At 40.7% G+C, this 25,641-nt stretch overlaps 2 protein-coding genes and 1 non-coding gene across 14 annotated transcripts in view; all 3 read right to left on the bottom strand.

Moving 5' to 3' along the window:
* Nucleotides 1–18,949, bottom strand: part of htt (huntingtin) — a 32,599-nt gene extending 13,650 nt beyond the window's left edge. For 7 of the 9 annotated variants that reach the window (XM_040004883.1, XM_040004890.1, XM_040004884.1 and 4 more), the window contains exons 1-42: nucleotides 18,536–18,949; nucleotides 17,713–17,796; nucleotides 17,185–17,305; nucleotides 17,010–17,069; nucleotides 16,765–16,844; nucleotides 16,441–16,579; nucleotides 16,205–16,346; nucleotides 15,891–16,069; nucleotides 15,589–15,793; nucleotides 15,193–15,240; nucleotides 14,851–14,928; nucleotides 14,328–14,731; nucleotides 10,676–10,802; nucleotides 10,469–10,584; nucleotides 10,271–10,382; nucleotides 9,937–10,074; nucleotides 9,134–9,292; nucleotides 8,946–9,043; nucleotides 8,661–8,800; nucleotides 8,448–8,511; nucleotides 8,238–8,338; nucleotides 7,986–8,132; nucleotides 7,589–7,709; nucleotides 7,349–7,494; nucleotides 7,069–7,250; nucleotides 6,740–6,957; nucleotides 6,463–6,589; nucleotides 6,257–6,381; nucleotides 6,056–6,166; nucleotides 5,831–5,908; nucleotides 5,001–5,224; nucleotides 4,317–4,395; nucleotides 4,051–4,212; nucleotides 3,906–3,961; nucleotides 3,642–3,790; nucleotides 3,402–3,538; nucleotides 3,185–3,301; nucleotides 2,920–3,042; nucleotides 2,532–2,791; nucleotides 2,249–2,391; nucleotides 1,908–2,130; nucleotides 1,628–1,769 (exon numbers count right to left, since the gene is read on the bottom strand). In XM_040004883.1, the coding sequence (XP_039860817.1) occupies nucleotides 1,628–1,769; nucleotides 1,908–2,130; nucleotides 2,249–2,391; nucleotides 2,532–2,791; nucleotides 2,920–3,042; nucleotides 3,185–3,301; nucleotides 3,402–3,538; nucleotides 3,642–3,790; nucleotides 3,906–3,961; nucleotides 4,051–4,212; nucleotides 4,317–4,395; nucleotides 5,001–5,224; nucleotides 5,831–5,908; nucleotides 6,056–6,166; nucleotides 6,257–6,381; nucleotides 6,463–6,589; nucleotides 6,740–6,957; nucleotides 7,069–7,250; nucleotides 7,349–7,494; nucleotides 7,589–7,709; nucleotides 7,986–8,132; nucleotides 8,238–8,338; nucleotides 8,448–8,511; nucleotides 8,661–8,800; nucleotides 8,946–9,043; nucleotides 9,134–9,292; nucleotides 9,937–10,074; nucleotides 10,271–10,382; nucleotides 10,469–10,584; nucleotides 10,676–10,802; nucleotides 14,328–14,731; nucleotides 14,851–14,928; nucleotides 15,193–15,240; nucleotides 15,589–15,793; nucleotides 15,891–16,069; nucleotides 16,205–16,346; nucleotides 16,441–16,579; nucleotides 16,765–16,844; nucleotides 17,010–17,069; nucleotides 17,185–17,305; nucleotides 17,713–17,796; nucleotides 18,536–18,633 (5,763 nt within the window). In that variant the 5' untranslated portion in view covers nucleotides 18,634–18,949. The remainder of the gene's footprint in view (nucleotides 1–1,627; nucleotides 1,770–1,907; nucleotides 2,131–2,248; nucleotides 2,392–2,531; nucleotides 2,792–2,919; nucleotides 3,043–3,184; nucleotides 3,302–3,401; nucleotides 3,539–3,641; nucleotides 3,791–3,905; nucleotides 3,962–4,050; nucleotides 4,213–4,316; nucleotides 4,396–5,000; nucleotides 5,225–5,830; nucleotides 5,909–6,055; nucleotides 6,167–6,256; nucleotides 6,382–6,462; nucleotides 6,590–6,739; nucleotides 6,958–7,068; nucleotides 7,251–7,348; nucleotides 7,495–7,588; nucleotides 7,710–7,985; nucleotides 8,133–8,237; nucleotides 8,339–8,447; nucleotides 8,512–8,660; nucleotides 8,801–8,945; nucleotides 9,044–9,133; nucleotides 9,293–9,936; nucleotides 10,075–10,270; nucleotides 10,383–10,468; nucleotides 10,585–10,675; nucleotides 10,803–14,327; nucleotides 14,732–14,850; nucleotides 14,929–15,192; nucleotides 15,241–15,588; nucleotides 15,794–15,890; nucleotides 16,070–16,204; nucleotides 16,347–16,440; nucleotides 16,580–16,764; nucleotides 16,845–17,009; nucleotides 17,070–17,184; nucleotides 17,306–17,712; nucleotides 17,797–18,535) is intronic. The other 2 variants (XM_040004889.1, XM_040004893.1) reach the window with 1 other exon arrangement.
* LOC120717110 lies at nucleotides 5,645–5,774 on the bottom strand. The gene has a single exon (XR_005692086.1).
* Nucleotides 18,950–21,279: 2,330 nt separating the features above from the next.
* grk4 (G protein-coupled receptor kinase 4) overlaps nucleotides 21,280–25,641 on the bottom strand; it is a 53,695-nt gene continuing 49,333 nt past the window's right edge. For all 4 annotated transcript variants that reach the window (XM_040004795.1, XM_040004794.1, XM_040004797.1 and 1 more), the window contains one exon: nucleotides 21,280–24,518. Coding sequence is in view for 2 of the 4 variants with exons in the window: in XM_040004794.1 (XP_039860728.1) it covers nucleotides 24,462–24,518 (57 nt within the window). In the remaining 2 variants the exon portion in view is untranslated. The remainder of the gene's footprint in view (nucleotides 24,519–25,641) is intronic.

Raw genomic sequence — 25,641 nt, 5'->3', positions numbered from 1 at the left:
ACCGTTCAACTTAGAAAAACCATTCAAACACCGTTAGATTCCTATTCTTTTGGACATGACTGCTTCTACTTTTCTCATTTTTAACATTTATATTTTTAATTTTATTCAACTTTATTCAACAAAAATTTCCCATGTATTTCAATGGGGAGACCCTTCAAATTCTCATTCAACTTACTCATTTTTAAACTCCTACTACTTCCACATACATTGACATAGAGCCACCATTCAAACTTTAAAACGAAGACAAGACATTCAACTATTCAACTTGTATTTATCTTTTCAATATCTATTATACTTTTTCTTCAGTTCCAGTTTAAGTTTCATGATGTTTTTTCACCCGTTTCAGAGTTTATAATGTGTGTCTATGGGACGGAATGTTGGGGCTAGAGTGAGACAGCTCAACTGCTAGAGTGAGAGGAGCAAAAAAATTAATCTTAAAATCTTTTTTAAAACTGCTGCTGTGTCCGCAGCGTTTGCTCTACAGGTATGATTTTACCCTCAAAACGTAGCCATCGCTGTCCTCTTTCATCCAATGTGTTTACTATTGTACTAGGTGTTATGGTTCTTTCGTAAATGTCACCAATGCACAGCCTCCTCCCTCCAACTCTTCCATAGACTCTAATGTTAAAATGGCTCAGAAGGTTCGTTTGAAAACCAGAAGTACAGGCTGTCTTTCCACTGTCACCACGTCCATATAATAAACTCCACAGACATGAAAACTGAGAATTCAGTAGACTAGACATTGCTGTCGCGCACGGTGAAAGAATTTTGTCAATACGACTTGTACTTTTCATTTGGGAGCGATTTGTTTCGGCCTGACTTTTCTGTTCATTTTAAGTAGCAAAAGTGAGGTGCATGTCTGTGTCCGTGTGTATGGAGCCATTGGGTGCAGTCACTATAGCAACCAGGCTCACACCTGCCTGCTTAACGAGCTCTCTCTCACTCTGTGCCAAGATTCATCTTAAACACTTCTCTTTCAACTGCTGCTGTCTCCAGAGTGTTACAGCCATCATTTTACCCTCAAAACGTCGCCATCATTGTTCTCTTCCCAACACTGTGTCTTTCAAAGCTCAGACATTTAAACTTTTTAAACTGTGTGGATCAAAGTGGAGGGATCACATTTGAGTCATTCAGTGATTCAAAGAATATGAACTTTTAATATTCATTCAGATGTTTTCTGACTCTAAATGTTCTTTTCTCATTACTTAGGTTTTTCTAATTTACATTTAAAACATTTTCAGCTATTTTCCAACTTCTTCTGTGTGTTTGTCAACTTTTAGCAGTTCAGCACTTTTGTTTTCACGTGAAAATTTCTGTATTTTTCATCTCATTCAAAATTTTTAACTTAAAATTCAGCAATTAATTCATTTCAGTGCATACATTCAGATTCAAGCATTCACACTGCAGTTTCTTCAGAAAATGCACTTTCTAGTTATGTAAAGCACTTACAAATCTAATTTACTTTTGTTCATTAGTGTTTTGAGATTTAAATATTGTTCTTCATAGATAGTAAAGAGCAAATATATCCAAATGTAATTTTCAACATGTTTTCTAGCTGAGAATAGTATATCGTGATCTATGTATAATTTATCCCAACAGTATGGTCCCATATTCTTAGTAATCTTACCACATAGTCACAGAAGAGGATTACAGCTCCCCTGCGTACAATCTCTCTGTTAACCATTGCTAACTGGGACTCAGGCTTGTCCTCTTCACCTTCCCCTGAGGAATGAGGGCTCAGCAGCTTTGTGGATGAGAGACTGTGTCGTCTGATAGAAAGAAAACAAGGCACAGTTTTAAAAAGGAGAGTTTTTCCTCATTTTATATCCTCATTGACTCATTTATAATAATTAAAAAGTGCACACAAATACACCTGACCCCAGTTAATCCCCTCGCACTGTTCTTACCTGGGTGTCTGATGAACCTCAGCCCACCAAGAGTAGTTGGTGTAGTTAATGATGAGAAGAACTTGGCACCAGAGGAGCACAAGGGATGGGTGGGTGGTGATGAGGCACTGTACCATGCTGTTCAGACCTTCTAAGGGGTAGAAGAGGTTGGCCTCTGTGGCTGTCTGTCCATTCTCACCCTTCAGGAGACGGCTGGCTGCAGCTGTGATCCTGCGAAACATTCCTAGGAGGGAACAAAAATGAAAAATAGGTAAAAGAACTTAATCTGAATTATATTTGATATATTATCTTTTAAATATCATACAGGGAGTTTGTGCATTTCCCAGATTTTACATGCTTACCACTTTTGAAGACGTGTATGAGACACATGAGCAGCGTGCCCAGCTGCTGGCAGTAGAAGGTGTGCTGCTGCTCAGTGATCTCCACTTTAACCTGCCTGGTTGAAATGTCATCCAACAACACACCTACAAGCTGGAGAAGGAATCTAGATGGGAGGTGGAAAAGAGAGAAGTGAAAGAAGGCAAAAAGGCAAGAAGAGTTAGACCCTTGGAGGCAATCTGGTAGCTGAGAAAACAGAGCAGAGTAGAAACCTTTCTCAGCCTGTTAAAGATAGTAAATAATAACCTGGCAAATGTTTCCTCAGGTGGAGCCTTTTGCGTTTCACCATTAGTTTCCTGTTTGCAGATTGTGTCAGCAGCAGGCGGGTCGTTTGGGGAGGGGCTATGCTGATGCAGGCGGCGGATAGCGTGGCAAGAGAGGAGATTTGGAGAGAGTGCCAGCTCATGGACACGGGAAAGCACAATGTCTTCAGTGGACTGCGAGACCAGTACCCTAAGCACTGCCAGGATACCAGATACCCACAGCTGGACTGTAGCTACAGATGCCTGCAAGAACCAATGTCAGATTTCACATCAAATCTTACCATTTCCTGTTTTTTTTTTTTAAATAAATCGGTCACTTAAAAACTAGAGAAATTGTGAAAAAGTGCACGCTATCTGATGAGATGTCTCACCATGGTGGCTGGGATGGTGAACATACTCTTGAGCAGCATGTCAACAGGTCTGAGAGAGGAGGGTGCCACCGTCTCAAACAGAGTGTTTAATACTCCTAATGCCTCTGGAGAGTCCAGATGCATCTGTGTAGACCAAACATACAAATATGCTTACTGAAACAAACAGAAATTGCCTGATCACGCATCTGTATAAATTACTGCAAAAATTAGTTGGCTTTAACCATCAAGGTTAATCCAACATATAAACTTGCAAACAATTTCCTACCTGCTGCTTGGCAATCATGGGAAGTATGACGTCTGCAATCTGTCTGGATAATCTCTTCCACTTGTCTTCATTCTCTTTGTGACACTGCTGCAGTACAAGAATGAACATCTCCAACACCTGCAGCAGACACATGAAAGCATGAGCAAGGCAGAGAACAAGTGGGTTGAATATCTGATGATGTAGCATGCTGTGTCTCTGCATCTACTTGTAAACATACCTGATGGTACTGCACAAGTCTTAGCAGCATGGAGACCACAACTTCTTTCTGTGTATCCAGCTCCTTGCCTGCATCAGCTTTGTTTGAGCCCCTCAAGACAAACAGATCGTGAACTATAGGCTGCAAGGCTGGGATGGCTGTAGACAAAGCAGAAAAGTGTAAATGTAACCATCAACAAGAAAAAGTTTGGAAGTTAAAAGAGGAATTAAAAATGATATAAGTCATATGCATTCCTCTCACCATGTGTGACAGCTTTTCTGCCACTTGCCATGATGCCATCACACAGCTGGATGATCTTGGGAATGCTGATAATCTGCTTGGAGTGGTAGCGTTCATAAGACAGCAGCACCAGGAAGAAAAAGATGTTGGGAATGATGGCCTCTGAATCTCTGTAAGTGATGCAAACAGTTATTTTATTTCCCAGGAAACATATGTGACAAGCTTTAATAGTTCATATATACACACACAGGAGAAATATGAAAATTTTACTGACTCAAAACATACCTGAACTGCCCCACTTCAATGTACTCAAACTGTTTCAGGACAAAGCCAATAAACACCTAAAACATAAATTTCTGAATGAGCCATACTATAAAATTTGAAGTTGGAGATGACCAAAAAAAAAAAAAAGTGCATGTGTTTGTTTTACCTGGTCTGAGTCTAGCAGGCAGTAGTTGACTCTGAGCTGCACAAGCTGAGCGAGCAGGTCCAGTACTTGTCTTTGCAGCGCCACTGATGTGCTGGTGGTATACTGCTTCAAAGCTTTGATCACCAACGGCTCAAACAGTCGAATGTGGTTATGAATGGCATTCTGAGAAAACAGAAGATGCAACTCTCAAAACAGCAGCAGACCACACAAGCGACTCTTAGTGCATAATATCAGTATGGAACAGCAGCAAGACAATGAAAGCGTACCTTGTCTCCTCTGTGGCGCGCTGCATTTGTGATGCTGGATCTCAGTTGATTGGATGCTTTTTGCATTACATCAAACCATCTTAAATTAAAGAAAAAAAGAAGAAGAAAAAGTACAGACTTATTATCGCACTTAGTTCATACATTTTATATTACTCACACACACACACACACACACACACACACACACACACACACACACACACACACACACACACAAGCCCGTTCAGCTATCTTAGTGAGGACATTCATTGACATGATGCTTTCCCTAGCCCCTTACCCTAACCATTAAAAATGAATGCCTAACCCTAACCCTTACCCTAAACCTAACCATAACCTAATTGTAACCCTGACACCAAAACCACATTTTGAGCCTCAAAAAGGCCTTCAAACTTGTGAGGACCGGTGTGTGTGTCCTCACAAGTGACTGTTGGTTCTCACAAGTATAGTAGAATGCAGATTTCGGTCCTCACAAAGATAGCTAGACAGGAACACACAAGCCACACACACCCCTATAAAACAACTGAAGGCACACTATAAGCATGTGCAGGGGTGGAGAATAAATATGTGCAGAAAGTCACAGAAAAAAAAAAAAAAAAAAAAAAAAAAAAAAAAAGGAGAGTTTGCTATTTCCTAAATAAGGACATCTATGCATACGTATGGGAGACGTGCGTTACTAGAACTCACCCAGAGGTATCCTGCTCCTGTTCAGCCTGCACCATGTTACGGAGGCTTGCATCAGCAAGAGCCTGGGTAAAGTGAGTGTATGGAGCCATGAAGCAGTAGTGGTAGAGTCCTGGCCGCAAGCTGGAAGAGCCAAGACGTAGAGCTTTGCCCTGGGACCGGCTGGGTCCACTCAACACGCCCTCATACTGGGAGGCCAGGTTGGTCCCAAATAGTGTCTTCAACAGCTGGAGAATAAGTCAACTTATTACCACAAGAACTCTTTTGCAAATATATATATATAAACATAAATATATACAAAAACACTATAATTTTCAACTTTACATAAAATTTGAGAACCCAGTTGATATATTTGAAGTATTCCCTTTCTTTTTTTTTCCCAAAACACAGCAATAATTAAGCTCCAGTGAAACCTCTTTTCTTTAGAAGCTCCTCCACCCGTAGGATTAATAGTTATATAACCAAAATCACTTCACCATTTAATTCTGCTTTTATTCATAATTGACATGCTGTGAATAACCCCTTAAACACTGACTTCCTACGCTCCATTAAAGTCCCTTTAGTATGTCTGTGGACTTATCAAAGAAACTGAAAACTAGATTACCACTGAGACAGAATACTAATGTGTGTTGTTCTATAAATACATGAATGTATGGAACCATCGCACAGGGGAACCAATGCCTTTACAGGCCCTGTCGGCAGGAACCAGCCTCACTCTGTGTGAAGTCACACCGGCTGCAGCACACTGCTCAGTGCTAGAACCACAAAGACTGCCACACATTCAAAAGGATATGCATCTAAAATTCACAGGCATTAACACATAACATACTAACCTGTTGCACACAAACTGTGGCCATGGTTGGTTCTCTGGAGAAGCAGGACTTGAGGTAGCCCAAAATTTCCTCCACACACTAAAAGAAAAGAAAAAAAGGTTTACTTCTTCTATTGATAAAGAAGAAGATTATCAATAAATTGGTTGTTAACAAGAAATGAACAAGACCCCTTGTTAAGGGATCGCACCAAACTTAACACTGAAAGACGATGAAATTCATCTTTACCTTCCCGATGTCATGAAGTGTGGCTAACTCCAGCAGCTGAGAAAGAACATCTAATGTAGCGCGCAGGAAACTTCCAAACTTTTCTTGGCTACTGTGAAGGTCCAATGTAACCTAGAAAACATTAGACCATCCATAAACCACCATACAGGCAGCAAAAATCTATTAAAATCATTTTAAGTTTAAACAAAGAAGTGTTCTGACCTTATAGTTGGCATGCGTAGCTTTGAGCACATCATAGAGCTTGAGGTAGGGAGGCAGGTGGTAGAAGTTGCCAAAGGTGGTCGATTTGTTTACAGTTGTTGAGCCTGTACTGTCTGTTGGCCTACCTGCTTAGAAAAACACTACTTAATATTCTGAGACTCAAAGAGATGATCTGTACCCTTTTTTAAGCATGGTGAGGCATTTACCTGTGTTGGCCTCACTGCCTTTCTTTGGGCTCATAGGGGTGGCACTGGGGTCGGCAACCTCCTTCTCCTTGCCTTTCCTACGAATGGGACTGAGGGAGGGGGTGTTGCTCAGGGAGGGGAGAGTGGCCTATAAAGTTGGTATAGAATGCAACAACAGAACACAATACATCAGACATCCTGTGGATCAAACTTGTGGTAAAATGCACCCGAATGCATGGTGCCAAATATTTTCTTTCATGAGTCTGTTAAACCAAATAACTCTCCTTATCAAACGCACCTTCATTGCTGGTCCTGGTGGTGTATCATCCAACACATGGGCACAGATGTTGAGGACCTTCAGCAGATGGGAAAAGAGTTGCTCCACCATGACCACCAGGGAGCGTTCTGATAGCGCGGCCCAGGGTTCCTCCAACTTACTTGGGCCTCCACTACTGGTCCCACTGCTGCCTTCTTCCTCCCCAACCCAGGGATTACGCATACATTTAGGAGCCACAGCTGAGAACATCATTAGGGTAGTGATGAATCAACAAATGTCAGAGTAAAACATCTTCATGTCATATTAAATTATATGTAAAATACCTGAAACTCTTAAAGTAAATTACCCACCAGCTATGAGGTTTCCAGAAAGTAACAGTGCATCCTGATGCGCAGAGAGATCCAGTGGAAACCAGGCAGAAGACAATAAGGAGAGCACTGTGTTGGCAATTCCTACAGTCAGAGTTCTCCGCTCTGCATCTGGTGCAGATGAGGTGGTTGAAGAGGCTGGAGCACTGCTAGGCTGTGATAAACTGCAGAAAGGAGTGAACAGACAGAAGGTAAGGGGAGTCTAGAGAAAGAGTTGAAATGATTATGTAAAAAAATGTATTAATCAGTGCAGCATACAAACCTGAGGGCTCTGCCCCTACTGCGGTTAAGACTAGAACGGGATGAAAAGTTGCTATTGGAGCTAACATAGCCACAGTGCCAGCCTGTGCTCCAATTGCCCACTGGAAAATTTGAAGCTAGAAGGCACAAGGCCTCACAGCAGCCAAACTGCAGAGAAGACAGCATGATAAATATTTAGATGTTATGAAACAAATGCCACAAACTTGCTTTAGAGCAGGCAAACAATGAGCTGAAAACCTACAGTTAGAGCTCTGGAGGTAGACGAAGTCAAAGCATGCGAGACGGCAGCAACTACTCTGGACAAGTTGTTCTCCAACGTGACATCAGAGATAGTGTTGGACATGTTGTAGCCTCGGTATGTCCTGGCGACAAAATTTTAAGTAATTATTCCAAGGTTCCCTCAGGAATTGTGTATTTAACTGCAAAATCTTATAAAAGCTTGTGGCTCAAAGCATTTCTTATCACAAGAAAAATATGTCTAGGGTTGAAAATAGCTCTTATAATGAGTACAATAAGACACATTGTACTAAAAAAAGGATAACCAGGTCAACAAGGTTGAGAACTTCTTCATAGTAATATGGGCTAAGCTGACCTTTGATGAGGCACGAGATATACTGGAAGTGTGGGCGCGTGTGTACCTTGTGATTGTGCTAACTGTGAACTGGGATGGGGGTTGTGTCTCATGCATAAGCAGCTGCAGATAGACTGAACTCTGGTCTCGGGCGATTGCTACCACTGGGTCAACCTGGCCTTGGTCACAGTCATAGAACAACCTGGAAACTAGTCTGTAAAGAGACAGGAAGAGAGATATGACGAAAGTCAAAAAGGGCTTATTTACAGTCCACTACATAAAGAACATAGCACGTGCTATATGTGAAGAGGCATTTTACCTTCTGACCGCAGAGGCAGCCACGTGCCGTACTCTTGGATCGTCATCTCCCAACAGATGTATGACCACATCATTCAGGACTCTATCTTGCAGCCGCAGACGCTAGAGAAATGTAAACAAACAACACCAGTCAAGAGCTAAATGCAGAAACCCAGAAAGGATATTTCAAAGAAAAGATCATTAAAAAAAAAAAATCAGAAAATAACCTTACCCCAGTGTAGTGATGATCTCCTTTATGTAAAGTCTCAGTTTTCCTCTCCAAAAAATTAACTAATCTAAAACACGGGAAAAAGTAAAAAAAACTTTAAAAAGCAATTATAGGTAATACAAAGTAAAGGCAAGCTTAAGTTTAAAGTTGAGTTATTATTATTTTTAGAAAACAGAGACTGTATATAACAGGCATCAGGATACAAAAGTATCCTACCGGAAGTCTAATTCTGCCAGAGTTTCCAAGAGCTCAGTGCGAACAAGCCAATAGCCGCAGTCCTTCAGCGCAAAGAGGTCAATCACCAACTGCAGGCCAAGCTCACTCAGGGTACTGCTGCAAATAGTCGTGATGCAGTGCTGAAACAAAACACACACAAAAAAAACAATGGGTCAGACTCACAAACAAAAGCACAGACACAAAAAAAAAAAAAAGAACTTGAGGAACAAAGCAAGACAGAGATAGAGTAGAGATTACCAACACACTCACACAAAACCATCTTACCCTCACTGCAGAGCAAGCCATCTTGCAGGTGACAGAGGATTCATCTTTCAAAGTCTTCTGAAGCAAAGGCACCAAGTCCACCAGGGACAGTGGGTTACCTAGAGTACAGACAGACAGGTATGATAGGCATCTTTAAATACTCTCAATTCTTTGCAAAATGCAAGTAAGACAAAGACCAACACACAAACCTGTTGCACTCTGCACACTGGCCAGCCAAGTGTGTATGTTGAAACGTGTTTTGGTGAGCGCAGCCTGTATGATGGCTGCACATAGGATAGCTGTAGCTCCTCTAATCTGGGGGTCTCCATGGTCAATGAGGCCCAGGACATCACTAATATATTGTTGCTCTGAAAAGGTAAAAAATAAATAAATAAATAATAATAATAATAATAATGCCAAAAAGTGCTAAAAGGCACACAAATACAGTTGTACAAATAAGTTACTATTCTGTAAATGAAAGATGCTTTCACTGTAACACATGTTGTGCAGAGCGCCTTCAAACAAGACATTTTTTTCCAAATCAGAGTATGAAAAGCACATGTCAAAATGCAAGTAAAAATAGCTGGATTCTATTTAGCGACCGTGGCTCAGGGGGTTGGGAAGTGCATCTGTAACCGGAAGGTCGCCGGTTCGATCCCCGGGCTCTCTGTCCTGGTCGTTGTGTCCCTGGGAAAGACACTTTACCCTACTGCCTACTGGTGATGGCCAGAGGGGCCGATGGCGCGATATGGCAGCCTCGCTTCTGTCAGTCTGCCCCAGGGCAGCTGTGGCTACAAACGTAGCTTGCCTTTACCAGTGTGTGAATGCGAGAGTGAATGAATAGTGGCATTGTAAAGCGCTTTGGGTGCCTTGAAAAGCGCTATATAAATCCATTATTATTATTATTATTATTAGTTTCAGTACTGGGAGCATACACACTGGTTTACTATTGCACGTTACTTAGACATCTACTAGATAGGAGCAGTTTTGGGTTTTTTTTTCCAGTTCTTACCTACAACTGGAACGCCGTCCAGCGGCTCCAAATAGAGGGAGTTAAAGAAGGCTTCGGGATGCAGCGCTGCCGCTGCTCCAACACAGCTGAGAGCCAAGGCTTTCACACTTACTCGCACCTCTTTGTCAGGAATCAAGCCTGAAGAAACACAAAGCAAATAATAACACACACAGATGTCAAAAAGTCACAGGAACAAGCACAACTCCGATATATGAGAGGCCTGAGAGTAGAAGTTGTACTTTGCTGTTAGATATATTTTGACATCAGATCAAGGAGTCAAATTTTCAGTTTCAAAACGAAAAAAAATTTGGTATTGAGCAGAACACCCACTCACCATTTTTTTGTCCTGTTAGTAGGAAGGAAGCAGCAAGAAGCCGGACACAGTGCACTAGTGGCTCCGCACTGTGGTCTGTATAGTGGCCAATTGGACCTTTTATGCGTGATGGCTGACAGAAAAGCAGACAAGTGACATAATGTTAACCTTTCACTTCAACCATATATGACAAGCACGGAGAGTTTTAAGTCACTTTACCTTATTATCGGGCTCGGGTTCAGCAGGTTCATCCTTTGGTATGAAACGGTCCACACTGCTGTCTGAACCCTGACGGTTGTGACCGCGGCCGTCGAAGAGATGAGGCTTGCTAAGAGCTATACACAGAAACAATAACCACCATTAAAACTTTCTATTAGGCAGAGCCCATCTGCGTTTATGTGTGCATAGCTGTGTACACGAACGCACCAAGTGCTGACTGCAGGAATGGTTCTTGGGGTTCTTCTTGGGAGGAAGGTGCTGTTCCTTCATCTTCTTCATCCTGTAGTGTTCCAATCTGCATTCCAGAGTACTGACTCTCACTGCCATCCAGTACCTTATGCACACACACAAGCACACACAAACACACAAATAAATTAAAAAGAAACCATCTTCAGAAGGGAAAACTCAAATTCATAAATGTATTAGAACTGGCAGTTTGACAAACTTTGAAATGTAACTGCATGCACATGATACCTAATAGTTTCGACTCACCGAGTTAGTTACTGGACAGAGGAAAAACATAACAAATGACTAAAACTACAAATTAAATTAAAAAAAAAAAAAATTCCCCCATTAAACAGGTCTACTGAATCATGCTTGGGTCAACACAATTCACAGCAAATCAACTGCATACAGGAAAAAGCACAAGCTTAAAAAGTCAACAATCCAGAGGAAGACCAAGCTTTTGCTCCAACCTGACCCTGAAATGCTAACAATATTTTTTATTAAGCAGAACTACAGCTCTTCTAAAGTGCATGTTATTCTCTTGGTTTTGGTTTGCATGACTTCTGACAGTAAAGCAGCTTGGTAAGAACAACTCTCCCTCGCAAGATAAACCAATTTAATGGTACAATAAAAAAAGAAGAGAGAGGAAAATGTGAATATTGTCTTATTCTCCAAGTTTGGCTGGAACAAAAGCCCGTCACAGCCTCTTCAAATGGTAGAGAGAACCAAATCTGAAGAATTACAACAACAACAACAACAACAACAAAAAAAAAAAAAAAGTTGGCCTTCATGCCTCTCCTTTTGAACTTCACTCCAGGCCGGTCACACGGGATGTCAAAGCTGCTTGCTTTTATCAAAACGCATCTGATTTTCAGGAGGGAATACCTCAAAATGAGGGGGGAAAGAAAGGTGCATAATCTACTGTCGGTGACAACAGGAGGGGAAAAGAGGCAACAAGCTAGGAAAAGTCTTTGCATGGGTTGAGCCAACCAAAGGAGAAAGAATGAAGAAAGCCAAATGTATTGAAACAAGCAAGCCCATCCCAGTCTGTTCACTGTGTCCTGCAGGCTGACCTTGTCACTACTGCTAGAGGAGGAGGTGGTGGCATAGAAGGAGGAAGAGGAGGTGAAAGAAAATGAAGAAGACGAAGAGGAGGCAGTGTAGACAGATGAGTCGCTGTCTGCGGCATCGGGACCCTCAGTGGAAGCTGGCGAGGGTGGGGAAGGCTCAATCACCCGTGGCAATGAAGTGTGACTGGTACGAAGTGACTGGTACGAAGGATATAGGAAAGGGGGGCAAGACCACAGAGGTAGAATTATTATGTAACAAAAGTTCTGTAGTTGGGGCCAGAAAGGCAGATTAACCTGACACTCCAGGTACAGCGGCAAAAATCTGCAAATTAAACTTTTTCTTAAGTAACATTTGAAAGAGTTAGAGTTTTATTAAATGAGTGGATGACAGAGTTAAAAATCTAAGATAGAAGTTTTTTTTGTTTTATTTTGCTTTGTTTTTATATGTACTAGATTTTAAAGAAAGTGTTGCATTATGCATATGCAGCCTTTATTGTTTCAAGTCCTGAATGCATCATCTAGGAATGATGCTCGTGATTTTTTTAACCTTAGGAACATGTTTTGCTGCTGATAAGAAAACTGGTTTCAGAAGAGTGAAAAAGAGTGAAAAAGCATCCCCCAAAATAATCCTAACAGGAGAAACAGACCGTGAACTTAATCCACAACCAAGTCCAACAGTCAAAATTACTGTGTCATGATTAGGAGCATAATAAAAAGACAAAAAATTAATGACATAGAAAACAAGTCCAACTGCTTCTAAAAGCATAACAGGGGAAAATAAGACTTATCCGCTTCTCAGTCTGACGTCATTAGCTGTTTCCAGGTCCAAATTCCTCTTCAGTTCCCAAACTCAAACAAACACTGGGGCATCATTGAGAGTTAGAAACTGTCTAAATCCTTTCATCTTTGATAAAATGATCAGTGAGGCTGCTCTACCGGTTTAACATCCAGGCATTCATGAAAAAACAGAATTTCTGAAGTTTACCAGAGTTAGAAGTAGGCTGGGAGTTAGCTCGTTGGTTTCCATCTGAAGATAATGTACAATGTTCTGACTGAGGGATTTCTGAAAAACTAAAAACGCACAGCTCTGCTATCACGTCAGACATGAATGAAGACAGAAAACTGAACTAGCTCGTATATAATAATGTGCTACGTTGTGGCTAGCTACAGAGCTATGGTTAGGGTAATATAGAAACACATTAGCATAGTGAAGCTGAAGGACAGACGCTGACTTTTTTTCCCCTCAGTAAATGTTAACGTGAGGTTCAGGGATGGGCAGAGACAAATGCAATCGCGTGGCAGGAAAAAATGCTGAAAACGAGCCAAACTTCAGTCAGAAGTGATGATCCATCTCCATCACGAGGTAAGTCATTAATATACTGCTGCATGGTTTGGATTACTTGCTGTGACAAATTCCTCATCCTCAGCTTCATGTACCTGTTCAAATCTTTATTAGCCTCAGGGTGACCTGATTCAAATATTTGGTGTCCAGCAAATCGTGAGCCAATAGGCTGCAGTTACATCGCAAGGTTTTAAAAACTGAGCTTTAAAATGTCCTGCAGATGAACACTAGCAATAAAAATCCAGAGAAGCCGACAGTGATCACTGACTATTTTTAGGGGCTTCTTCAGATTAAATTTAAGAAGATTCAAAGCATTAAAACACCATAAAAAGACAACAGCCTTAATAAACGCAGGATAGTTTGTAAGCAGGGTTCATACATAATCACTTAACAACCAGATTGTGACTTATTAATGTTAGCATTATGGTTAAACACTTAAGGATTTCATGTTCCTTTTTTCCTGCACAAAAGATTTAAGGATAAAAACTGATCTTCTTCTTGAATCATCTCAGGAAAGTATTTCTAGCTGCTACTCTGATAAGCTGCTTTTTATCTTTTAAAAAGTCTTCAGAAAGAAATGCTAGTGCAAAGGAAGTTGTTTTGTAATCACCTCCTGTTAATCTGCTACTCAATATCACTACTGGAAGAAATATTTATTCTCAGGGACAAAGAAATATATTTGACCCCAAAATCTTTTACAATCAATTTCATTCATTTTAAATGTAATGTTATTTTTAGCACCAGTTCATAACAATCTCATGGATTGTTATAGAATATTACAGGAGCATTCCCACCTCTGAAGAACTGAGTGGTAGTGATGGTGAAGAGAGGAACACCATCTACCACAAGTCTTCAGGAAATCAAGGGGGATAATAAAGTTGTGTAATCACCAATATTACCAATATTCCACTAATGTTGAAGAAAATAAGATGTTTTCAGTGGGATAGAGGTTTCGTAACTCATCCAAGTGACTCAATAAACTACATCTAGATCAACAGAATCAACGTTCTGGGAAGTGAAGCATCATTTTCAAACCAAGAAAAATGCCATCAGAGACATAAAGGTTCAGAGGTAATTAATGGACTGCATGGTAATTAAATCCATCATTGTCTAGGGAAGCACACTGTTCATTGTATTCAACAGAAACCCACACAATTACTGGATGTACAAGCTGTAGTCTCAAATAAAATTAGCCATGTGCAGTCCTACCCAGTCAACTTACCAGTTCTGCTACATCCGAAGGGGTGACAGCTGAGTCCGGTCCCTCTGTGGTGGTTTGGGAGGAGTCGCTGGGTGGAAGTGAGCGATCATTAGTGCCTAGCAGTGTCCCACTTTCTCCTAGAAGCCCTCCCTCTGGAGTCGCATTCTCTGGGGTGGTGTAGTCAGCAGTCTCTGGGGTAACATTTGCCCCACCACTGGAGCTCCGACTCAGCATTTCCTCCTCGTTGTCATTGGGCGACTCTGGAGTGCCTGATGTAGATGTCCCACCTCCGCCACCGCCCTGTTCTGAGGAGGCACTGAGGTCCACAGAATCACCAGGCTGCAGAGCATGCTGGGAAGACCGAGGCTGTTCAGTGATGATGTCCACCTGGGCTGCAGAGGAGCCGTCTGCACCAACAACTGATGCTAAAGTAAGAAACACACAGAAGCTTTATTTTTGCTCCACATACTTACACTGTGAAATTAGGAACACAGTCAAAGGTGACATAAACTTGACAATTTGCTTGCTGGTGTTTGAATCTCACCTGTGAAAGCACCAGTAGTGACCTCAGTCCTCTCAGGGTCATCCTCCAACCCATCCTCCTCTCCAGAGAGCATTTTACCTGGAAATAACAGGTTTATTGTCAATATGAATCTGTAAGATTAACAGCAGTTCAAAAGAAGGAAAGGCACTCAAACCTAAGTGTGGTGATTTACTTTAAATTGAGCACAAGAATAAAATTTAGATATACAGGGATAATAATATGTAATTTTAGGCAAGTCCACGGCCTTTAGTGCCTCACAGTTGAAGGTAAACTTGTTCAAGTCCTGATTGGCACATCTGAGAGAGGAAAGAGGTGAACAGAGGAGATAAACAGACTAGTCACCTCTCTGTTTCCTCAGAAGGAGTGGACTGCAGGAAGACCCTCCCCCCGCTGCAAAAGGCATGAAAACAGGAAGCAGAAATAGAAGTTGAGGAGTAGGAAAGTAGTACAGGCTCAGAGAAGCTTATAAGAAACAGAAACTATTATTTAAGGATGTCAGAAAATTAGTTAAAATGCAAAGAAAAAGGCCACGAACAAAAGAGGCTAGAGTGGAACCCCAACACAGTTTGTCCATGCGGTTCCCTGGCAAGGTCAGCATAAGTGAATGAATTATAAACTAGTTGAAACAGATAAAAATCATGTCTCTAGAGCTGGTTAACTGTAAATATTTCTAGACACATATCTAAAGGGATAATAAAAAGCACTGTTTAGATAGTATTAGTCAATTCATGTGATTACCAATGAATTCAAGGATGCTGCCAGAACGTGAGCGGTTCTCAGTGTCCTGACGAAAAACGGTGGCATGTGGGATGCTACCAGCAGTAATGAGCATATGCAGAAGCTCTGGTGGGGGAGTCCTGAAGACCTGCTGCAGCAGCTCCAGAGCAGCTGTGACCACATTGTGATCCCAGTGCTGTGTGTAGTGTAGGGTTAGCTCATACACCTTTAAAAGACATGCATACAGAATTATTGCACATCCAATTATACAAGTGTATACAAACTCTTTTTTCATATATATACACAAACAAATTCCATCTCACCTGCAGCAGTTGTTCGGGTGTTGGCTGTACATCAGCTTCCTTTCTCATGACACCAAAGCTTCCTTTAAGACTAGTGGAGTTGACATGCTGCTGCAGCAGAGGCATCAGGTAACGAAGGGTTAGCAGCACCCCCAGTATTAGATGGCTGGGGTGTTCATCATCCACCGGAACCAACAGACCTGGAAAAAGGCGAAAAGGGCAAAAATTCTAAATTAGCTCACATATTTTAACACAAATGAGCTTAGTAAAATGTAAAAGGGTAGAAAAGACATGCCCAAGGTCTGTGCTTGACAGTGAGCCAGTGTGCAACCTACCCAGAAGCACATTAAGGAGCCAGGTGTAGAAGTAGCTGGTGCGTCTGGAGTGCTGGCAAATACTAACAGCTGAACTGGCTGCTGTCCGTCTAATGGTCGGGGAGCTGGACTTCAGATTAGCCACAAATGCCTTCAGCAGCACCTAAAACAGAAATAGTTGGATGATGTTAAAAAAAAGTTTCCACTGGCCTATGATTTTTTTTTTCTACTTTAGCACACAATCAGCAGGTGAATACCTTGATTTCACCATCATTGGCAAAGTGTCCCAGGGCAGACATGATCTTGGGCATTGCTGTAGCAAGTGTCTCCTGCACAGTCTCTTCCTGCCGCTTTGTGATTCTGGTGAGGCACGGCAACAGGTTGACCAGGTAAGGTCTGCGCCATAAGGGAGAGAGAAGAAGTATACATGAAGTAGAAGCAAAACAAAAATATGCATATGCAAGTAAAAAAAGCACAGATGATACTTTGATGTTGTCCCCACAAAAGCAGCAGACTATAAAATAAGACATGTTGTGGATAATGGTTTAAAAAAAATGTAAAAATATTATAAGTTTGCATACCTGCATTTCTGCGGTCTGATGAGGTGGGCAAGCTCAGCAAACCTCCATAAAGCTGCCCTCAGACTCCGAGAGGCACCATTCTATTGAGCCACACAAGCACTGATATTACCATGTCTAATATCTGACCGTACTTTCTCGAAAGAAACGTCAAACAATTTCTTTTCACATCTAACACTGGCCTATAGTCTGAGAGTAAAGACATAAGGTGTATTACAAAATGCTCACTTTACAACCCCATGCCTTACCTTTTTAATTTCTTTGTACAATTCCAGCTGCAGTCTAGGCAAGTTGGAGTCCATCAGTGCCTGAAAATTATCAAAATGAATGATTAACACTACCACCAACAACACCAAACTTATTTTGACAATTTTTGTCATTAATATTCTTATTCATTTGTCCCATCTTGCAGATTTTGCTCACTTTGATTATTTTGTTCAGGCACTCATCGGCTACCATCCGAACATCTGATTCACTGTCATCACTGCAGAGCAGGAACATCTCCATGGCAATGCCAAGCAGTTTCTGAAACTCTGGAGATGTTCTATTCCCAGGACCAGAGAGAGGAAAAGCCAAAAATATATTAATTTTTTCCCTTTCTCAAACTGTTAACCCCCTAGCATAAACTCACAAAACTGAGGAGCAATAAGTTTTTTTCAAAAAGGACATTACAGAAAAGAAAAATATATATATGTAAAGACGAACATGTCCCCACTTCATTCCCAAAATACAAAAGTGAAACCAAATATCACAGAAATCAGTGAAATCAGGTGTAAAATCACTACTGAAGAAGCTCTGGTTGCAAATGACATCACCCTGCACCTCAGACATTCTTTACAGAAAAGCTATCTTACCGCTTATACAGTTAGTGAAGGTGATAGGAAACCCTAAAAGAATATAAAAAGATATGACTCACACCAAGACATATTTAGATCAAATAACAAGGAATACCTCAGTGACTGAGCCACAATGTTTTCACATATTGTCAGACAGTGGGTCACCCTGTCCTTCTTTGTGGCAGCTTGCTCCTTTTTTCTGTGGAAGATAAGACAAAATGCAAAAGATGACGTGAGTGTGTGTGTGTGTGCACAAAGAAAGACTGAATTTAGGTATCTTCCTTATAGCCAAGGAATGCAGTGATTAAAATAATAACTATAAGTCAGAGCCATCCCCTACAACTGTATTCCTTACGCACTGATCCCATCAATTCACTTCTTTACAAGCTATATAAATGAATTCCTATCCCTGTGTTTCAACCAACAACAGACTAGATCTGCAAAACTTCTTGGAGATGACGCAAGTGCAGGAAGCCCCGCTATGTTCATCATTCCATTTATAACCATTTGCATAAGCAGTTTAAATATTATTATGAAACTCAATATCCTCTGCTACTGAATACACAAAATTACGTCCTTGAAATTGATCCTCCTGACCCTTTCACGTGTTCTTGGCATCAGCCTTCTGTGTTAGCCATCATTCAGCTGTTCTGATCCTAAAATCAGGCTAGCAAACAATCAGATCGCGTTAGGATAGCGAGCATCGCTAAGCAGCGATCTAAAGCATGGCAACAAGTGGACCTAAATGGGCTGAGAAGTATGAATAACACCTTAGCCTCATTCCCAGTTTACGTTTTAGTGCAGCTGACTTAAAGCCATCTATTAAACGTTGGTTATCTACCCGAAATGGACTAACGCTGCTAGCACGATAAGCTAAGGGTCTAGCCTAACGGCTCCTCGCCTCCTATTCTGTCACCGCTGGACAAAAATCAACTTACTGCCTCTGAGCGAGCTCCTCGGCGGTCGGTGGTCCCTGCTGCTGCTGGAATGACTTCAGAGACTCAAAGGCCTTCATCAATTTCTCCATGGTGGCCATTTTAGCAATCTACAATAAGCAAGCTTGCTTGGCGAGCTAATATTTACTATGTGAGCTAACTAGCTAGCAGAGTAGAGGCAAGTTAACGTTTGCGCACGTAGAGAGCAAGAGGTGCGTAGTGCAGCGAGAGTGCTAACACTGCTCGCGACAGCTACCACCAGCTCTCCGCCTTGTCTTCTCGGAAAACGCCACTTATTCTTTCACACTACTATTCCTAAATAAATCAAATGCAGGTTGATAATAAGCCATCTTTGATGCAGCATTGCGTTTTCCCACCAATCACACCAGGAAGTAGCTTGTGTGACAGGTTTACTGAAAGGGGAAGGGTGCAACGTCAGCAGCCAATCAGAGTCCGGATTTTTGTTGAGTGGCTTTAGAAAGAACCAATACGACACTGTGATTTTTTTTCTTTTGTTGTTATTGTTGCAGTCACGAGACCGCTGAAATCTGGAGTGCAGGACAGATTTGTTCAAGTGTAATTTACAAGTATTGACTTTAGTGTGTGCGCTGATAACAGTGGGTGTCAACTGATACGAGAGCGTAGGAAGGAAAAACAAATGCACTGAAACCAGCCCTTCCTGACACAGTTATTCGATCATTTATTCATTTGTTAGTGCTATGATCTCTGACAAATTGGAAGAAGCAGGTAATGAATGGAACAAAGGTAGGTCTAACGGCATAAACTTTAAGTATTTTACTCCGGATTTCGTTTCTTTTTTTTTTTTTATTTTATTTTTTTCAGATCAAACTAATTGCAATATTAGACAAACATAACCCAAATGAATACAAAATGCTGTTTAAATGATTATTTCATTTATTAAGGGAGGAAAAGCCACCCAAATCTACCTGCTCCCTAAACCTAATAACTGGTTGTGCCTCCCTTGGCCGCATCAACTACAGTCAAGCATTTATTGGGATAATTGCTAATGCGTCTTTCACAGTGCTATGGAGGAATTATGGCCCACTCTTCTTTGCAGAATTGTTTTAATTCAGCCACATTGAAGGGTTTTTTGTTTTGTTTTTTAGCGTGAGCGACCTGCTTAAGGTTATGCCAAAGCATTTCAATTGGATTTGAGTCCAGACTTTGACTAGACTGTCCAAAACTCTTTTTTTTTTTTTTTTTTTTTTTTTAAGATGTGGACTTGTTGGTGTGTGTAGAATCATAGTCCTGTTGACCTAAGTGTGCTTGACTTTCAGGGTTTGAGTTAGTGGCCAGATTCTCTAATTCAGGATTGTCTTGTAGAGAGCAGAGTTCATGATTCCATAAATTACGATAAGTTGCCCAGGTCCTGAAGCAGCAAAGTAGGCCCAGACCATCATACTATCACTACTTTAGAATTTATTCTAATAGGCACCAAATCAAAAGTGACTAAAGTTCCAACCAGAAGTCTTTCGTTATCCAGTGATAACTGTGTTGGCACACCACAGGAGCAGGCTGAGGGTCGCAGATGCCAACAGACTCAATAAACTGATCCGTAAGGCCAGTAATGTTATGGGGATGGAGCTGGACTTCCTTAAGGTGGTGTCAGAGAGGCGGATGTTGTCCAAAATAAAGACAATGTTGGATAATACCTCCCACCCACTCCATGACATGCTGGTCAGTCACAGGAGCACATTCAATGAGAGACTGAGATTACCAAAAAGCACCACTGAACGACACAGGAAATCATTTCTGCCTGTGGCCATCTCCCTGTACAACTCCTCCACTTAACACACTGTATACCGCAATAGCTACACCCTTTTTTGCACACGCTCTTCTTTCTTTAGATGTTGTTCTGGGTTTTTTGGTGACCTTCTGGATAAGTTGTCAATGAGTTCTTGGAGTAATTATGGTAGTCGCATCACTACTGGGAATGTTTACCACTCTTCTAAGTTTTCTCCATTTGTGGATAATGTCTCTCACCTTGGTTAGAAATGGTTATGTAACCCTTTCCAGACTGACAGATGTCAGTGACTTTGCTCCTTAATTGTTCTTGAGTTCCTTTAGATTGAAGCACAATGTGTTGCTTTTTGCAATATTTCTGTCTACTTCAGATTGGTTTCTATTTACATGATTTCCTGATTAAGAAGGCTGTGATTTAGCAAGGGTAGCATTACCTTTCCACATATGGAGCGTGATGGCAAAATGCAAACTGCATCCAGGACAGAAACAACTCAGTTTTGCTGCTAACACAATTTCGGCTCTTTGCAAGCATCTCAGCAGACAGCATGCTAACGCTTAGATAGCCAACAACCCAGAGTGATGTTAAAGCTGATTGAATACTGACCACAGCCCCAGATATGCTGCTTAGAGATGGTGATGACGTTCAAAGCAGAGCCAATGAGAATCGATAAGGATTTTTAATCCATAAGTGATATCGATAATGGAATTGCTAAATTCTCATGAATTCCCATCCCTAGCTTCATCATGCCTTTAAAATGAAATCATTTAAAAATTGATTTTGTAATTACCCGGGTTATCTTTGTCTTACATTAAAATTTAATGAATGCTGAAACATCTAAGGGTGACAAATATGCAAAAAATAAGAAAAGAGGAAGGGGGGGGATACTTTTTTTCCCCCCAGCACTAGATCATTACATTTTATACTCTTCCAATCGATGGCCTTTTATTCACAGTAATAAAACAGAAAACACAGATCAAATAAGTCAAGACACAAGTATTTTTATACAAATGGCAGTGTATTATTTCATAATTACAAATGTCAGATATGGTACAACAACCAGTGATACAACTTGTACAAGAATTAACAATGACTGCAGTGGTTGAACGACATGACTGTACAGATACAAAATAAAGAAGAAAAATCAAGAAGTCCCAGGCCGAGTTTGAAAACCCATAATCCATCCATCATTTCTCCCTTTCTCGAAAATATTACTTAACTGACAAATCTGGACAAAAGAACGTGAAACCCCGCAAAACCTCCCAGCCTGTGTCGGTGGTCATCCCAAAGCTAGACTTGAGTAAACTAAATAACTTGCGCTTCGAAACGTCGCTGGTGAGCGCCATCCCAGTGTTCGGGAAGTGGCTTGACTCACCATCAGAGTCTTGGAGGAAAGGCAGAAGAGAAGGAATGCGCTTTATGAATTCAAAGACTCAGCTGGTCGCCTTGCGATTCATAAAGATGTCCTCAGATACCAGTGAGATATGTTGGCACTAGAAGGTCATAATTTACATATACAAGGAACCTGAAGTATTACAAACTGATACATGCTTGAGTAATAAAACATATGCATTTTTCTAAACAGGCATTACAATGCACTTAGTGCGGACATTCAAAACTGTTGAGCTGTTTAAAGTTCCTTTACGCAAAGGAATTTCTCTAAGAATGGACGGAAGGATAAAGAGGCTGAAAAAAGGCAGGATGTCAAAAATTAACTTGGTTATTGGCACATTTAATAAAGGCTGTCAGTCTTTCTCTACTAAATTCTTCAGATAACAAAGAAATTCTAATTTAGTTTATGTTGCTTTTGGTATCACTGGCAAAAAAACAAAATAAAAACAAACCAACAAAAGTTTAAAGACACTTTTCCCATAGTCATTGTCAAAACACACCATTAGTGCAATGGAACGAAAAACAGAATTTCTTCACTGCTATATGGAAGGTGTAAGAGTAAAGATGGTCAAAACAATGATAGAGTCATGGGTGGTGAACACAGTTTAGTTTCCTTGTGAGAATGAGTGAATCAGTTACATGTTAGAAATACATAATTTACAAGGTTTTTGAGGCTAAAGAGCTAAAAGGCTAAAATCTACAGAGGCAAGCAAAATCAGCTTCAAATGTGCCTGAGAGCAACAACAAACGAAATAAAGACACTAAGAAACTCAATGACAAGAAGCCAGCGACAGCTAGATGCACCCATCTGATTCCTGATAATGGAATGTGCAACAGGGGACAAACTCTTAGAATAAGCCACTTCTCCAAATTAGGTAATTACATAGGGGACCTATATGTGTGCCACTTTAAATGTATACAGTTTCAAAAGTGTCAGGAATTGAATCAAGCTCCTACATGATTCTGAAGCGCTGTATTGACAAAATGCAGACTTTGCTTTTCTGTAGAAAAAAAATTGATTAATCATTTAGGTTATACACATAAAACTAACATGTGCAGATGGGGTATTCACAGCATTAAAAACAGAAGGTGGAAGTAAACAGCAACTGCCTCCAAAGCTAAATTCATAAAATGGGTCTGAAATGCCTCAGAAAAAAGCAAATGGTGAACATGTTTGTTTGTTTTTTTATATATATAAATGGGGAAAGTAAAGAAAATGTATTTGCTCTTGGCTGATTAACTTGGAAGGAAACAGGGCTGTAGGAAAATGTAAAACAATCTTGTTTCTGCAATTCAGAACTCAACTGATTGTTAATTTCTCGGCATCTGCGCACATGAGCAACTGTCTCAGGTCATTCCTGAGAGAGCAACATCCAAGCTCTGAATATAGTAGTCAAAGGTGCCCATCATCAGTAACAAATTCTACATGTATCTCAAACTGTTATAGCTAGGGAGGATAAATGGAGGCCAACTAGCGATCAGCCAAGCACAAAGGCCAAAGACGGCTGACATCTGAACCAGCGGATCAGGCGCAAGAGTTTTTGTTGTTATCGTTTCTTTTTTCTTTTTTAAAGAAGCAGTTGTCAGCTGCAGGCCAGGTCTATGTTACATTTCCAACATCGCCTCCTTTATCATCTGTCTTCCTGTTCCAACTCAGTCAAATGTGTCCAAACACCCAGAGGCTTTCTGGTCTGCTTAAAACCATATGCATGCTAAACAATTCAAAACAACTGGACACAGTCAGAAAAGGAAATAAAAGCCAGAGAACACAGCAAAGAAAAAAAGACGAGGAATAGAGATAAATCACCCCAAAAATATTCAACCTAAGTGAATAATGTAACAGACTTTTACTCAATAGCTGTGCATCTAAAAATTAATGTTCTGAGCTTTTGCAGCTCATGAAAAAAAGATTTCTAGAGAAGTCCAGTAATGATGGGGATCAGGCTTCATGTTACTGCAAATGGCCTCCACCATATCATATTTACTATTTAACTCTTACACGTGCTAAATAAACCACAATTAGGAGTAAACTCGCCACCTCTGCTAGAACTGGGTCGGTACAGGCACCTAGAAGACAGTTCACTACACGGCCACCTGCATAACTGGGCTGAAGAGAGGGATCAGATTACCTCAACCAATTTAAATACACAGGGGCAGTAAGTCCTTGAAACAGACAGGAAAAGTTAAGCAGTGTGGCATTAACACAGCAACGGTAGTCTAGATTCATTTTTAACCCCGTTTCATTAGAATCTACACACTTCATTTAGAACTACCTGAGCCTTGAGGCATTTGGAGGCTAGGGTTAGTTTGAAACCAGGCAGAGCTGATGTACTAAAAACATGTCACGCTGGCCAAATCAAAGACAAAATTACAGCTCACAAGAAAACAAAAAGGCCTTATGCTACATTGAGAAAATAAAAAGACTACTGGTACTGTGCTTCTTAAAAACAAAACAAAAAAAAGCTCCCCAACACACTTTATCCATACTCATTCCAAAAGAAAATAAAAAAGGAAATAAAAATGTAAATGTATGCATTCAAGTGGTACTTTTATGGCTTTTTGTACAATACAACCTTTAGTGAAAATATACATCTAGACATAAATTCAAGTACAAATGTACAAAATCTTTAAACTCATACTTTTTTCTTTAATTATAATACACTTTTAATACAGCTCATAAATACAGGTCAACATTCACTGAGTTCCTAAGATTTGCGCTCGGTTGGAGTTTGTGGAGAAGTTCTGCGGCGGAAGGGTGCAGGTGAAGGGAGTGGTTTAAAGTCGCGAGGGCCCTTCAGTCTCGTCATCGCTGTAACTGCCCTCAAAACAGATCTGGGAAGGAGTAAAAGTGAGGATATATCACTAACATTGGAAACCTGCATCGCTGCACCAGCTCACATGTGCAAGATGATGTCACCCTTGCCTGTAACCCTCACTTAACCACATTAGATGTGGTTTTTTGGTAGGGCCAAAGCTGGAATTAGTAAAATATTCAACTGCAAGCGAGTTAGAAGATGACATATTGCAAGACATGCAATTCAACGTATCCATAATAACCAGAATAGCAAGTGGTACTGCTATGTAAATGTGTGCTGTTAAAGCACAAGCTCTCTCTAAAGATGTGAAATTTCCTTGACAGAGATCCGTGAGCAGGCATCTTTTACTGCAAAGAGATGGCTGATCTTTGACTGATGTTCATTTTCTGAACCCAAGAGGGACCAGAGAACAGTGTCTGCAGTCTTCATCTCAGTCTTCTATGATCCTGACAGCTTCCACTAATAAGATAAGTTGGCCTGGAAGTAACCTGAAAGTCTAAAACAGGTCAGGAAGGGAAAAAAATCTGTAACTCTCATTCTCCTTATTATCTCTCATGTTCAGTGCAGCTACTTTTCCACATAGGGCCAGGCATATTTGGATGACTTTTTTTCCCATGATTTAAAACCAGAATTTTTGTATTTACTCTTGTTAAAATTAGTTTGATAACCTGAAACATCCAAGTGTGATGAATATACAAAAAAAAAACAACAACCCAGAAGACATCAGGAAGGGCGCAAATACTTTTTCATGACTTGATACACTATATACACACAATATTGCCCCACCTAAACCATGGGACCCTAAAGGGCAGTAAGGGCTCACGTATCTTCTAATTCAAATCTCTGGGATCAAACAGAAGTTGTGACAAAAAAAGGTAGGAATCTGTGTGAAATTACAAGAATTCAAGGGAAGTTTAAAGCACAATATAAGGTCCAGTAATAACAAACAGGAGGGACATAGTGAAAATACCCTGTAAGCTGAACAATCCTGCAAACAAACATGCTGTTAGAATCATTTATCATCACTGAATTTACATCACTATTAGCACATCCCCTAAGCACAAATCACCCCTTAAGAATATGCAAAGCGTTTAGTGAGGAAGGGTTACAAAGAGAAGACGGGCCTTATTCAAACAAAG

The sequence above is a fragment of the Simochromis diagramma genome, unplaced genomic scaffold, assembly GCF_900408965.1.
Source record: "Simochromis diagramma unplaced genomic scaffold, fSimDia1.1 OVJJ01000487.1, whole genome shotgun sequence".
Taxonomy (NCBI): domain Eukaryota; kingdom Metazoa; phylum Chordata; class Actinopteri; order Cichliformes; family Cichlidae; genus Simochromis; species Simochromis diagramma.
This window is presented reverse-complemented; position numbering and strand designations above follow the sequence as displayed.